Raw genomic sequence first — 16,099 nt, 5'->3', positions numbered from 1 at the left:
GATGACAGGGATGAGTCAATTAATTTATAGGTCCAAAATGAGAAAACTTGGGACTCTGGTTTATAAGATAATAAATCCATTTATTTATTAGTCAAGCCTTTTTAGTTGGATTTCCTCTTACTTGTTTTTGAGGAAGTGACGTTTAAGATGAACAAAAATCTGGGAGAATTGAGTTCTAGGTAGAGGGAAAAAAGATCAAAGCAGGAAAGACATGGTATATTCTATAGACAGTAAGAATTTCAGTATGGCAGGAATGTAGTGAGCATGGGGGAGAGTGGCTGGATATGGGGTTGCAGACATGAACAGAAGCCAGATCAGGTAGGGCCTTGTCACCCATGGAGCAGTTATCTTATTTTCAGTATCATGGAAACCTTTTGGAAGGTTTTAAGCAGGAGAGGGATATGATCGTATTTCACATTTATGAATGCTCTGGCTACCGTGTTGGAGGAGGGGAACAGCAGAAGCAGGGAGACCAGTGAATGAAGCTACTGCAGTTGCCCAGGCAAGAGATGATGGTGACTTGGGCTAGGCTGATGGCAGGTGAAGACGCAGAGAAGTGAATGGATTTGGGAACATGTTCCGGAGGTAGTTCCATAGGTCTTGTTGGTTTTGAAGTGGGGGATGGGAGAAAGGGTAGAGTCAAGCATGACTCATAGGTTTTGAGTGTTGAGCAACTTGAAGGGTGGATGGCATTTCACATTGGGAGGGGGAACATGAGTTGCAGGATTGAACTCTTGTGGCATCAAGAGTTTGGTTTAAGGTAAGTTTAAGATGCATTCAAGTTTGCAGGTAGATTTATGAGCCTAAGATTTAGAGGACAGGTTAGGCCTAGAGATTGAGATTCTCAGATTCTGAGATTCAGCATCTCAGCCATTTAGACAGTAGTTTATGTCATGGAACTGGAGGAGACTGATTATTATAAGAATCTAAGTGGACAAGACCAAGAATTATGAAACACCAGCATTCAGCAGTTGAGCAGATGAGAAGCAGTAAGTGAGACAGAAGGAAAATTGGCAGAGTGTGGTGTGATGAAGGCTAACAGAGGAATGTTCCAGAATGAGTGGACCTCTATTTGGTCACTGCTGAACTTCTGGGTAAGATGAGGGTACAGAATTAGCCATAGGATTAGGCACACCATGGAGTTTGGATATGTGGGATGGGAGAAAAGAGGGAGTCCTGGGTAATCTTGGCTTTCTGGCTTGAGGAACTGGATGGATAGTTTGGCCATTTGCTGAATTGAGGATACAGAAGACATGGGAGTTGTAGATGGAGGGAAGATAATGAACTCAGTTTAGGACATGGTCTTAATTTGCCTGAGCTGCTATCACAAATCCCACAAACTGGTTTTGGCTTCAACAACAAGAATTTTTTGGCTCATGGTTTTGAGGCTCAAAGAAGTCCAAAATCATAAATCAGCAAGGCTTACTTTCTCCCACAAATCTGCTTCATTCTGGTGATGGCAGCTGGCAATGCTTGGGGTTCCATGGCTAATATTTCTGCATTCTATCACATGGTGATGTCCTTTCCTCTCTTCTGGTTTCCCACTGACTTCCTGCTTCTGGCTTCATCCTGTGACATCCTCTTTATAAGACCTTCAGTAATCTTGATTAAGACCCACCCTCATTCAGTTCTCCACACTTTAAAAATAACATCTTCAAGAGGTCCTATTTACAATGCGTTCACACCCATAGGGACGTGGGTTAAGATTAAGAGCATGTCACAAGCAACAAAAGAAAAGATAAATGGGACCTTATTAAATGAAAGCATTTTTTGTATCAAAGAACTTCATCATGAAAGTTAAAAGACAATTTGCAGAATAGGAGAAAATATTTTAAGGGTTTAATATCCAGAATTTATAAGGAAATCCTACAACTCAACACAAAAAGACTAACATCCCAATCAAAAAATGGGCAAAAGACTTGAATAAACATGTCTCCAAAGAATATATACATATGGCTAAAAAGCACATGAAAAATGCACAACATCATTAGCCATTGGGAAATGTAAATCAAAACCGCAATGAGATACCCCTTCACACCCAGTAGAATGGCCGCTAAAAAAAAACAAAAAAACAAAAAAAACAAGTGTTGGTGAAACAGGAATACTCATTGATTCTTGGTAGGGATGTAAAATGGTGCAGCTGTGTGAAAAAGTTTGACAGTTCCTCCAAAGCTAGAATTACCATATGACCTGGCAATCACACTTCTACGTACGTACCCAAAAGAATTGAAAACCCAGACTCAAACAGATATTTGCATACCTATATTCATAGTGGCATTATTCACAATTGCCAAAAGACGGAAGCAACCCAGGTGTCCATCAACAAATGGATGGATAAGCAAAATATGGTTTATACATACAATGAAATATTACACAGCCATGAAAATGAACAAAGTTCTGATACCTGGAGATATCTTCTTTGGATATAAAGCTTGAAGTCATCATGTAGAGTGAAATAAGACAGACACAAAAGGACAAATATTGCATGATCTCACTGATATGAAATAATTAGAATAAAGCAATTTCATAGAGTCAGAAACTAGAATACTGGTTACCAGGGGCTGGGGAGAGGGTATGGAATGGGGAGTTAAACCTTAATTGGTACAGAATTTCTGTTTGGAGTGACAGAAAAATTTTGGTAACAGCTGATGGTGATGGTAGCATAATATTGTGAATGTAATTAACACCACTGAATTATATATCTGAATGTGGTTAAAGGGGGAAATCTGAAGTTGTAAATATGTTACTAAAATGAAAAATTTTTTTAATTAGATTAAGTGCATGTGTTTGTTGGGGTATGTAATTCAACCTACCACGGACACTTTTGAGTTCCAGGTAGCTCTAGGGCATCCAGGTGGAGATGTCTGGGGGACAGATTGACAAACACGTCTGAGTTCAGAGCATTGGACTGCATTATGGATCTGGGAACTGGAAGTTTAAGGAGCCAGATACCTCCCCTAACCCCTTCCCTAACATTTGCTGGACAATAGCCAGAACTGCTCCAGATAGGGACCAAAACTCTTTTACTGCAATGTAAAACACTGCTTGCCAAGGAGCTTTCTCAGAAGTCCTCGATGTCTCATATTTTGGAAGACCAGGACTTCTAGAGCCCACAGGTCAGATGGTCCTTGGAGGTTGATGGGAAGGAGGAGGAACTCCCTCTGGGATTTCTTCTGCCCTCCTCCCAGGAGATCCCTGGCTGAGCTGTAAGGCTCTAGTAAATCATTCTTCAGGGGTATCTAAGTTCCTTCTGCTCCACCACATCATCGTCTGAAGACCAGTCAAACCCAGCTCCAGCATAGCACAGAGTTGGGGAAGTGGGGGAGGCTGCCAAGGGGACAAGGAGGGAAAACAGACCTGAACCTGTGATCAGTCCCATCATCTGGACTCTTCATTCCAGACTCTTCCCTCTCCCTCACCCCCCACCCCCAGTCAGTCTTCTCCATTCTCTTCAGACCATCTCAGAAACCCTACTGCTCCCACCCCGTTTTAGCCAGAGCCCCGGTGTGCTTGGACTTGTCTTTTGCTCCAGGTTTGTAATTAGCTCTTTACAAGTCTATCCCAGCCAAGAGTCAGGTGCCTGAGTCTTTTCAAGTTCAAGGGGTTCCCCCATAGCAGGCTAATAAATGTTTAATGATAGGACATATGGGCGAGGACAGGTAAATATGTGTATGCACACACGCCTTTCTGCTACTCGAAAGAATCTGGCCACTTTCCTCTCCAGAGCCAGGGTGGTGTGACTGGTCCCAGAGTGACTCTTTGAGAAACTTTGGAGTGGAGGCGGTGATGATGCCAGTGGAAAACAAGTAGCAGAGGCCAGAAGCTCTAGGGTCAATAGGTCAGGGTTGGGTGGGGTGGGGATGGGAGAACCTGGACCAATCAGAGGTCCCAGGGTATGATGGGAAACTAGGAGTCAGGTGATTGGGAAACTGCCCACCAAAGTGCCATTGGGAGAGTCAGTTCTTTTCCCTGAGCCTTGATTTCTCTAACTATAGAATGGGGATCTGGCCTAGGTGACCTCCAAGGACCCTTCATGTGAGAGCTGGGAGAAGAGGGACAATGCATATTTTGTTCATGTTTGTATCCCCAGCACCTACCACAGTGCCTGTAATATTTGCTCTCATTGAATTTTTCAGGCGTCATCATGACTGAGGCCTTTAGGGATCTCTAGCCCAGCCCATTCAGGCCTAGGGAGTCCCAACAGCTTAGAAGTCTTGCCCCCAACCTACTTTTCTGGGTTTATCCCCCTACACTCATGCCAAAATTCAGCCATGTGTAACACACTTTTCCCCTCCCTGCCTTTGCTTACACAGTTCCTCCCCTCTGGAATGCTCACTCCCCTTCTCTGCAGATCCAAAACCAAATTCTACCCAACCTACAGAGCCCTGCTTCAAAGCCTCCTCCTCTGGGAAGCCTTCCTAAACTTCCTCCAAAAAGGAAATAATTTGGCCTTCCATAGCACTTCATCCACCTTAGCTCTCCGAGCACTTATCACTTTTCACCTCATTGGGATAATCAGTGTTCTTATCTTACCACTCCCCTTGGACTGGGGTCTTCTGGAGAACAGAAGCAGTGTCAGGCTAGTTTCCCCACATTCAGGGCTGGTACTTGAGATCTAATAAATGCTTATTTATAGAAGCACATCCAATGGGAGGCCCCCATCACTTCCATGCCATAGGTGGGAATGGATGTGCCCATTTTACAGATGAGGAAACTGAAGCCCAGAGAGGTCAGGAGATTTGTACAAGATTACCCAACAAGGGGAAGGCTGGAGCTTACAAGAACCAGTGAGTGCTCTTTGGCAAATGAAAGAAGTCCTCCCTCCGGCGTGGGAGAAAAGGAAAAGGAAGTAGCTCACCTGTGCTGAGGTCACCTTGCCACTCCCTTTCCTTTTGTCCTCTGTCCTTCCTCATCATCCCCTTTCTCTTTCTCTAACTGCAGCTTCTTCCCCTTTTTCTTTTCTTCCTTTGGCTCCCTTTTCCTTTTCTTCGCCTTCCTTTCCCACCATCACTTTCCCTACAGTCTGTAACTGTAACCACAGTCTGTAACTGCGGGTCTGTTCTGATTTGCATCCAAGACCCCATTCCCTCTACTACCTGCTACTCCATTTGCTGCTGAGCCCCCCTAACACCACCACCAAGGAAAGTTTTAGAGCCTACCTGCTCTCAACCTGTCAGTCTGTTCCCTACTCCTGACTCCTAGGTCGGCTGAGAGGCCCCAGGCCAGGGAGGCATCCATTCATTCTCCTCCCCTTTTCTACTGCCCGCCACAAGCTAGAAAATGGATCAGAGAGCTGTGTAAGTGGGTAACCCGGATCAAAGCACGGATTTCTTCAAGGACTAGTCTTAAAAGATTGGTGGTGTACTAGTGTCCATAGCTAGGAGACACAAGGAAAATGTGAAATGAGAGGGAGCCAGGGTCCCCAGTGTGTACCTTAATCATCCATTCATTCAATCATTTATTCTATTCTGAGCACTAACCATGAACCAGGAACTGTTCTAGGTATTGGAGCTTACATTCCAGCAGAGCAGGATGATCATAAAGTAAACTAATAAATTCTCAAGATAATTACAGATTAGGATAAGAGCTACAAAGCAAATAAATAGGATGATGAGTCGGAGAGTAGCTAGGTGTTGGCTGGGAGATCAGAGAAGGTCTTTATGATAAGGTTTTATTTGAGCTGAGACAGGGTTGAGAAAGAACCAGCTAGATGAGGAGCCTGAGGTGAGGTTCCAGGAAGAGAGAACCGCAAGCACAAAGGATCTTGATTTGTCTGAAGCCCCGTGGAGAGGCTAATGGGCTTGAATTTAGTGAGAGAAGGGCAGGTGCCAGGAGATGAAATTGGAGATATGTAGCAGGGGTGAGAAGATGCAGGGTCTGAGAGGGCATGGAAGGGGTTGGGATTCATAGAATTTATAAGGAAAGCTATTTAGGAGCTGTGAGCAAAAGAAAAAGAAAATGACTGAATTTATTTCTTGTTAAAATAGTATTTATATTGTTAACCATGGAAATATTCGTTGCTCAATACTATAGTAAGTTCATTTTTTATACAAGCTTCCATTTTTGGCTAGATTTGATAACTGCCTCAGGTTTTTTTTTTTAATGTAATTTCATTGAAATATATTCATAAACCATACAATCATCTAAAGTGTACAATTGTTCACAGTTTCATCATATAGTTGTGCATTCAACGCCACAATCAATTTTTGACATTTTCGTCACTCCAAAAAATAAAAATGAAAATAAGAATAAAAATAAAAGTAAAAGAGAACACTCAAAGCCTCCCTTACCCCTCCTCCCGTCATTTACTTTTTTTAATTGACATATATTTACATACCATACAGTCATCCAAAGTGTAAAACATGTGTTCACAGTATCATCATATAGCTGTGCATTCATCACCACAGTCAATTTTTGAATATTTTCATTACTCCAAAACATAAAAATAAGAATAAAAGTAGAAGTGAAAAAAAAAACACTCTAAACGTCCCATATACCCCTCCTGCATATTATTCATTTACTTTTTGTCCACATTTTTTCTACTCACTTGTCCATACACTGGGTAAATCAGGTTTGTTTTTGTTTTGTGTGTGTGTGTGTGTGTGTGTGTGTGTGTTTGTTTTTGTTTTGTTTGTTTTTCATTTGCTAGTTTTCTACATACTTTTCACTAATTCTTTTTATACTTTCCATTAACCTTCCAATACAATTTTCCACACAGTTAAATTCATCAATACTCTTATCAGGCTCCCTCATCCCTCCCAAACCTTCCTGTCTGCTGCTCCGCTATGAACCGGTTGCACTCAGACCTGCAGAACTTGTAGCTGTTATCTTTAGACTTCCCTTCACCTCTGTCCTGCTCGGGGTCGCTTGTTTCTTGGATCGGTTTCCTCCCTTGTTTTGCTAGAGCGCATGCTCCAGTAATTTCTTGAGAAAGAGCGCATGGGATAAAATAGTTTTGATACCTTGACTGTCTAAAAATACCTCTATTCTATCTGTTTGAAAAATGTGACTGGGTACAGAATTCTGTTAGATCATCGTTTACCCTTAGAATTATGAAGGTATTTCTTCATTGTCTTTTAGCTTCCAGTGTTGCTGTTGAGGAGTCTGATACTGTTTTTGTCCCCAACCCATTGTCTGTGACCCTTATCCCCCCATCTCTGGAAGATTTAGGATAACATAGTGGTTAGAAGCATGAATTCCAGAGCCGCACTTCCTAGAACACTGCCTTGCCCAAATTGTTTAATTGCCTGCACTTCCGCCTCCTGTGCAAAATGGGGTTGTTGAAAGATTAAATGAGTTAATATATGCAAAGCACTTAGAACAGTGCCTGGCAAAGAGTAAGCACTATGTAAACATTTGCAATTATTAGGATCTCTTCATCCCTGCTGTTTTGAAATTTTATAATAAAACTACTGTAGGTCTTTTTCATTTATTTTACTGGGAATTCAAGAGGTATATAAGAACTTTTAGAAAACTTTCTTGTTATTATTTTTCGATAATTTCCTTCCTTCCATCTGCTTTATTCCCTATTTCTGATATTCCTCTTACATGTTGAACTTCCTGGGTTGAGCCTTCGATTTTCAAACATTATTTTTCTTCCACTGAAATAATTTTTTTTCTCTTTTTATTCTACTCTCTGATACATTTCTTCAACTTTATTTTGGCTTCCACTGAATATTTTAGCTATATTTGTATATTCTAAATGCTCTTTCTTCTTCTATGAATTCTATTTTTATGGAAATTTTATCTTATTTCTTTAAAGATATTGATAGCTTTTTGTTTTTAAATTTAATTTTTTTTCTGTTCCTGGTATAGTCTCTTTCCTGAGGTTTTGGGTTTCAGTAAGGCTTTACAACTGGGAGGCTGCATGGTAAAGAGATCAGATAGTGAGCAGGCTTTTTCACTGGGTGCCCCCTAAATACATATATATGTAAATATTTTTTTTCCAGATACAATCAGCTTCTCCAGAGGAGCATCTTCCAATCTTTTCCCTGCATGAAGCAGTAAAGGGTATACACCTCTTGGCCAATTTTTTTTTTTTTTTATTCATTAAGAAAAAAAAAGATTTTGTTTTAGTTTTTTTTGTTTTTTAATGCAATTTTATTGAGATATATTTACACAGCATATTATCTATCCAAAGTATATAATCAATGGCTCACATTGTCATCCTATAGTTGTGCATTCATCACCACAATCAATTTTAGAACATTTTCATTACTCCAAAATAAATAAAAATAAAAATAAAAAAGAATATTCAAAACATCCCATACCCCTTATCCTCCCCTATTATTCATATATATTTTTGTCTTTATTTTATTACTCATCTGCCCATAAGCTGGATAAAGGGAGTGTCATTCTGGAGGTTATTCTTATGCATTATATAGAAATTCCTTTGTAGTTTCTAGTGTATTAGAATAGCTAGAAGGATTTAAAAGATGGGAATTTAGTTTATACTCATTTTATATCTAGATATAAGTTAATAACTTATTTGTTATGGGATTTATCACAAAATGTTGCTGCCCAGTGCATTTTGCAAACAATAAATAATTCAATGACAGTATTAACATTCACTCACGTAATTAGACTTTACAAATGTTACCCAAGAAAACTTTGGGTTGCAAACACTTTAAGCTTATTTTTCAAACATTCAATAAATCCATTCCCCCCAAATTGTTTGATTACATAGAAGCACAATGGGTTATTACTACCTATGGCAAAACATAAGAAACAAGGCGGGGGGGGCAAATACAGACAAGAACATAAGAATAACCAAGCAATTTTGTCAAGATCCAAAAGATAAAAATCAAAACATCTTTGATAACATAAAGAAAACAAATCTTTACAATTAAATACTAGTTAGGTGAAAGAATATTATGGGGTATATAACATTTACTTTTTCTACATAAATTTGCATATCTTAAATTTAATGTAAAATTTCAGTTTAGGAATACCATAAACTTGTAGTTCTTGGTTAGTCTAGCTGTAATGGAATGATCATGTCATGTCAAGTTTTTATTTGGTCATTATTCTTTTGACTCTTTAATGTTTTTTTATTCATTGGACTCAGCCAATTTTTGAAATGAAGTCCACAACCAGAGCAGATATAATGCTTCTATTTCTGAAAATACTAAATAGCATAGTACTCTAGACATTAAAATAGCAGTTGTGGTTAAACAAACAAAGCAAGCAAACACAAATGACTCTAACTTACCTGCGATAAAAAAGTTACAAAATAAAACTTTAGAAATTTTATATGGTGTGTTTGCACTGTAATAAAATAAATCTTGATAACGTGAGTAAAATGTGTTCGACTATGAATAAGTGAAATTCCCAGATGACACTGAGTTATGTTTAGCAGCAGTGCATTTGTCCTCATATTTTATATCAAGAACATATGTTCACAATCAGTCAGCTGTAGGTTTTTTTTTTTTCAGCTGTAATTTTGACTTAACTAAGAAAACGAAAGTTTTTATTCATCGTTCATTTACTCCTTCCTCCCTTGTTTTAACATCTTCGCTTTGAGATCAGGCACTTTGTGCCCAGGAATGGGGCACTGCAAATTTATAAAAAATGTATCCACTGATGGTAGAACAACTGAACTAAATTCACAGAGGAGAAGGAGAATCTTCATCTAGAAAACAAAGCTCTAAATTATAATTTTAGTCTCAACACAAGCCCCAGCTCTTCCTAGGCACAGTGGAGCAACCTGTGTCCACTCATTTGTTTGGTGGATCATGATTCCACTGTATTAAGGTAAGTCTGTCCATCATACCCTCCAACAGCATAGAATTTATCACCAGGGAAGCAGACCCCCACCGCATCTCTGCTGATGCTTATAGATGCCACTACATTCCACATATCTATTTTGGGAGCATATGTCTCCACACAGTCGGAAAGTCTGGAGGTCTGGAGCATCATGCCCTCCAATAGCATACAGCAATCCATTCCAGGTATTTTATTCCTACTCCACCTCTCCTTTTCGACATTTGTGCACAGTGTCCCTTTATTAGTATGAGAATCAAAAATTCTACTAATTTGAGACAAGAACTTCCATCCCGACCACCAACTGCATACAATTTTCAACTTAGTACAGCGACACCTATGTGCTCCTGGGGGTGGCCATGGTGGCAACAAAATTCCACGGGTGAGCCTAAGGGTTCCATCTTGCAACTGTATTCAAATGGCTCCAGCCATCATATCCTCCTTACTGCATACATGGGGCCTTCTAATACAGCCACACCAAGGCCATACCTACGTGTGGACATGGGAGGCATCACACTCCAAGTTTTTATTCTGGGGTCGTAGCACTTGACAGTAGTCAATGTTTTCAGTCTGTCTCTTCAACCATGTACAGTTTCTCACCGATCTATAGCCTCCTCCCGTTCATATTTGCTATGGGAGTCCACATAATAGTTTTCAATGCTTGTTGCTCCCTTTGTTGAATCTATGCCTCCAACTGCAAATTATGTACCAATAGTTGATTTCCTAGCTTTTGTTCGAGGACTTCATAACATGGGCTGCCTCTCTGGTAATAAGTGATACTTCATTGCTTCTATCATGAGTTCCTGACATTCTATGTCATCCCAAAAAAGTGCATTATTTTCCAGGTCTGCCAGGAACTGAGGTGCAAAAAGTAGTCTGATATAAGCCAAAAGTTTACTGAGGTCTTTCGTCTCTGTTCCAAATCATGAGAGACCCAAGTAAGAAGTGCATTCAATATTGAGTCTTCATTAGGGATGTTCATGTTGTCACTGGCCAAGGGTTTTGCAATTTTGGTGGCTGGTAATAATACAAATCCCTGGTTTCTAATTAATTCCATGTGAGCCACTTCATGCAAATCTGTCCAATTTTGTGCATCAGCAAAACGAATTCCAAGACAGTAGGATGGGTGAAGCTGTTTCATTAAAAACTTACAGCAGGCTTCCACAACGTGTGGAAGCTGAATGCGAGCTGTAGATAACAGGCACACAGTATTATCTTCTTTTAATTCAAGGTGGCCTTTATACGCATGCTGAACCAAAGACCATAGTGAATTTGGTTCTACACCTTCCATTTTTATTTCTTCTTGGCTTGCTTCCCTGACATCATTAGTAAACATGGCAAGAAAATAATCTGAGACAGGAGAGCACTAATCTATGAACTGAAATTCTGCGATCACCAGGAACTAGACTTACATCACGTAACTATTTAAGACTCAAACAGTTTTCCTTTTTTTAAATGTTTGCTCAGCATGATTTAGGGCCTGGAAAAATTCATCTGGTGAACATGCTTCCATAGCACGGCAAGATGACAATGTCTGACTACTGCTGGAAGTCCACGTCAGGATTCAGAGGCGGCCGGGGGGTTCACGGCCGGGCGGGGCGACCAGGCTGGAGGCGGTAGGGAGGTGGGCGGTGGATAGCCAACGATGTTCACGCCATGGAACACCCCCAGCCCTTCTCACAGCCTCACCCTCGGCGACCGCCAGCCCGGCACTCCCCCTCCGTCTGGGTGCATCCAGTCCGGGGATGGAACTCCTTTGGCTAATTTTTTTAACAGCTAAGGAGAACAAGGGGGCTGGAGCAGTCTCACCGTTTTTATTCCTGTTGTAAGTCAGGATTCCTGTTTTCTGCTGTGCCCGGTGTCCCCAATTTTGAAGTATTTTTATCCACATTTGCCATTCCCCTCCACCCCCACCCTTTACCTGTAGAGATGAGCAGCAGTCATTTGGCTATGTGAAATACCGGCGTGAGGACTTGGAAATCTAATTGTATATAAACTTTCAACAATACAGGTGCTTTTATAATCATCCCTTACCCCCACCAACCTTGGGACCTCCAGATCATATTTTCTTGCTTTCCTTGCTCACCCTGAAGGTACTACATTTTGGTTTCCTCTATTTTGTTAAGTCCCCCCTTCCAACTACTTTCCATCTCCCAAGACTTGACATCTTTTTCTATTCACTCTCCCACACTATATATTTATACCTATTTTGAGTCCCTTTGCTGCCACCTCAGGAGGAAGGGCAAACCTAAATCTGTGTGTTAAGTGTATTGCTCCATGATCCAGGAAAACACCTCAAACCCCAAACCTCAGATTCAGAACTGCAAGAAACCAAACATTAGCCAGTTTTGCAACAAGTCTTTTTTATTTTTTTCTTGCTAGAAATTACTTTATTGATTAGATCACCAGGAATCAGCACAAGCTTTTAACATCTTAATGACCACGGAGGCCTGGGTTCTGGGGCTCACTCCGCCTCTCCCCATCCTGAATGGGATTCAAAGGGAGAAACATCATTAACAGAGACCAGGCCAGATGGTTACAGGTCCTTCTTTCCCAGTTATTGGACAAGCTGCTCAATTCTTGCCCAAAATAGGAAAAAAGCCAATACCTAGGAAAAATCTAGTAAGGAACTGGAAGTTGCATTTTAAGAACTCTCCTAACAATCCGTTTAAATGCTTTTTCATTTTGCAATTTACCTTGTGTATATAATGTAATAATCTCAATTCCCTGTGCAGAAATTAACCCAGTGCAAAGAAAATTCCCTCAAACTGGAAGAGCTTCCTTTTGCCCTTGGAAAGAGGAAACAGATCACTCTGCTCCTCTTCTACCCAAGAAATGAACAATCCCCCCTTCAAAGTAAAAACTTTACTTCTGAACTTGGAATGTGCACAAACGCAGCTTTTGATGGGCTCATTCACATCACCTAGACAGGGCAGCTGGAACCACTAGGCAGGCGGCCTTCTTTGGAAATTTCTTCCTAAAATCAACTTTTGAGAACCATCCATGATTGCGTACGAAGGCTCTGAAATCCAAACATCTGCTAGTCTATCTCATGAACTAAGCTCAGAGGAGGCATTGTAATTGTCAGGAGTTGGAGCAGGAGCAGCAGCAGCAGCAGCAGCAGCAGCGGCCGCAGCAGCGGCCCCACGAGGTAACACTTCAATAACTCGAGGCTTGTCGATGATCCTGGCCGTTCGGTTTCCCTTTTCCACAATACCCACGATCCACGCCTGGTGACCCTCTCCGTACTTGGAAGATTTGATTTCGGAACAGAAGCGGGCCGCCTGTTCTCTCGGCAGACATATCAGTAATCCCCCAGAGGTTTCTGCTGAAGTTCCCTGAAGGAGCCCAAACCGCCCGCTGGCCTTGCTGATGGCTGCCATCTTGGCAATAATCGGCAGGTTGTGAATGACAAAGGACACCTCATTCCTCTGTTGTTGCGCGAGGTTCTGCGCGTGTCCTAGGACGCCGAAGCCCGTGATATCTGTGGCAGCATGGGCATTAAACGTGTGCATTAACCCGGCGGCAATTCTGTTCAGGGTAGCCATGTTGAACATGGCTTCCTGATAAGCCAGCTCCACCTCTTCCCTGGTGACTACCATTTTGATCTTATTCCACCTTTCAGGGTTATCAAGCCACTGGTGGGCATTGACAGCAACTTGGATTCCTAAGGGTTTGGTCAACACCAGCACATCCCCAACCACAGCACTGTCAGGCATAATGAACTCATTTGGCTGACAGACCACGGTGGCAACCCCGCCAACGATAATCCAAGGGTTCACCACTGTCTGGCCACCGGTCACCGCAGTGCCCCCTTCCTCCGCAGCATCGCGAAAGCCTTTGATCATGAGAGGTGTTATCTTTTCCCTTTCCTCCTCACTCATACTCTGGCTGACACTGAGCAACATCAACATGTTATCACATTCAGTAATGCCCATGGCGTAGAGGTCACTCAGCACGTTGGCACAAGCTATGCGCCCCATCATGTAAGGATCTTCCACCAAGGGGTAAAAGAAATCTGTGGTCTGCACCAGGGACAGGCCCCCGTGCCTCAGGGGTATGACGCAGGAGTCCAGCCCAATGCCCAGGGCTGGGAAAGAGGGGCTGGGTTCCGCAGCGGCTGGCAGGCCGGCCTCCTGGGCCGCCTCCTCATGGCCCCCGACCAGGCCCCCACCCAGCGGGGGCCGCACGTCGGGCCGCATCAGTCCCGCCAGGAGTTTGAGCAGCGTCTCCTGGGGGACCTTGCAGCCTCAGCCCTTCATGCCGGAGAAGCCCGTCAGCCGCCAGCTGGGGCTCAGGCCCAACGCCTGGGGCTCGAAGGGCCGGTAGCTCGAGAAGCTCCGGCCCACAGGAAAGCCCACCGGGACCGAGGAACCTTCCGCCACCGCCACCGCCGCCGCCATCGCTTCTCCGCAGGCGCCCGTGGCCGCGGCTTCCGCCATCATGCCTGTCCGGCAGGGAGGGGAAGAGAGAAAAGAGAGGTCTCTTTTACTTTCTACCCAAGATAATATGAAATAACAGCCACGCATTACCCGCAGACACTCACCAGAAGGACTCGCGCCGCACGCGAAGACTCTCACCAAGATAAGACCACCCGCACGAGGAGCACGCAGCTCTTCTGAACCAGGAACACCCGGCCTCCCGTATTTATATCCAAGGTGATTGACAGCCAAACCATCCAATGGGAACTTTACCACCGAGAGGCGGGCTTCCTTCAGTCCGAAAGACTATTAGAATTTAGCCACCGGCTTGCAAAATTGGTTGCGGCCAGGTTGCCGAGCATGACGTGCTTTTGTTCTCTCCCCTCGTAATTGAAAAGACCTCTTGGGGGGGACTGGAGGAACTCTGCTTCCCTAAAGTTAGCTTATGGAGTCCCGCATTCTCCCCGAAGTGGGGAAGGTCGGACACCTGGCAAACCTTGTGAAGGTCAGAATTATCCAAAGGTCATTTGGCAGCGCACGTGGTGAATCCAAGGTAGGCAAAGAGCCCAAGGGAAAAAATTGGAAAGAATAATGAGAAACTTCTATGACAGTGCTACCCTTAGGTAGCAAATGGCAAATGACAGCATCAAAACAACGAAATTCTAAAATGGACTTGAAAGAATCTTGGGACTCAAAGTTCAGAACCTGCTTGGGTTCTTGTGCTTGTTTTCGCCTCTAAACTACCCGTGTGAGTCACTTCCCTGCTCAGGGCATCAGTTGGCTCATCTGTACAACAGAACAACTTAACTAGAACTCTTCTATTTTAAAGTTTCTTTATCCAAGTTAATTTATGTGAGAATCTGTGGTGGTTCACTAATTATCTGTTAAAATTTACAACAGCCCAGTGATTGTATGCTTTGGATGGTTTGTATGGCGTATGAGTATATCTCTATTAAACTGCATTAAAAAAAATTACAACTGTCCATAATACCTTTGAGCAGACAGTCCCAATTCTAGAACTTTATGCTACAGATGCACTCACTGGTATGGGAAATGATACACATATAAGGTTATTTACTGCCATGTCATTTGTAATATCGAAATACTGAAAACAATTTAAAGGTTTATCAGTTATGATTAAAATGAATTATGATACATTTATATAATAAAGACTACCGTGCAACTGTAAAAGAGGATGAGAAAATATTTATGTAATTATATTGATAATAGCTTCTAATGAGCACATTTCTAAATGCTTTCTATATATTAACTAATTTAATTCTCACAGAAACATTATGATACAGGGTTCCCCCTCCCTTCTTTTACAGATAAGAAATATGAGATTCAGTTAAATGATCTGTTCAAAGTCGCAGCCAGTTTAGAATGGAGCTGGAACATGAATCCGGAGACTACCTTCCTAATCACCAAGTTATACTATTTGTTAAGTGAAACAAGCAAGCTGCAGAATAATGTGTATAGAATGCTATAACTTGTTGCAAATTGGGGAAATATATGCAGAGCATGTTCCTGGAAAGATGATCACCAGAAGCTGGTGATACTGATAAGCCTCTGGGGAGGGAAATGAGGGGACAGGGGATTTTCGTTGTAGTACCCTTTTGTTCCTTTAACACGTGGAACTTTTTTTTTTTAACTTTTTATTTCGAATACTTTCAAATATACAAGATAGTTACAAAAATAATACAAACCCCATATGGAGAACTGGGACACCCCCAGATACCTAGATCCACCAATTTTAGCATTTTGTGACACCTTAACTAATAAAGTTGAACATGTGCAAAACCAACAACCCAGCAATTCCTCCCATAGGAAATGCCTTAGGGAAACTCTTACACGTGTGCCCTAGAAGACATTACAAGGATGACCATAAAACACAAAACACTGGGAACAGCGCAAGA

General features: G+C 42.2%; 1 protein-coding gene and 1 pseudogene across 1 annotated transcript; both read right to left on the bottom strand.

Moving 5' to 3' along the window:
- Positions 1-8,351: 8,351 nt before the first annotated feature.
- Positions 8,352-11,982, bottom strand: LOC119518065 (annotated as a pseudogene).
- A 126-nt stretch (positions 11,983-12,108) lies between these two features.
- Positions 12,109-14,398, bottom strand: SEPHS2 (selenophosphate synthetase 2). The gene is made up of 2 exons (XM_037815150.1): positions 14,309-14,398; positions 12,109-14,209 (listed from the first exon to the last, which is right to left on the bottom strand). Exon 2 carries the CDS (start codon positions 14,205-14,207, stop codon positions 12,813-12,815), a length of 1,395 nt encoding a protein of 464 aa, XP_037671078.1. The 5' UTR covers positions 14,208-14,209; positions 14,309-14,398; the 3' UTR covers positions 12,109-12,812.
- Positions 14,399-16,099: the final 1,701 nt, after the last annotated feature.

The sequence above is a fragment of the Choloepus didactylus genome, chromosome 21 (genome assembly GCF_015220235.1).
Source record: "Choloepus didactylus isolate mChoDid1 chromosome 21, mChoDid1.pri, whole genome shotgun sequence".
Lineage (NCBI taxonomy): Eukaryota > Metazoa > Chordata > Mammalia > Pilosa > Megalonychidae > Choloepus > Choloepus didactylus.
The sequence above is the reverse complement of the archived record's forward strand: the minus strand, read 5'-3'. Positions and strand labels throughout refer to the sequence as shown.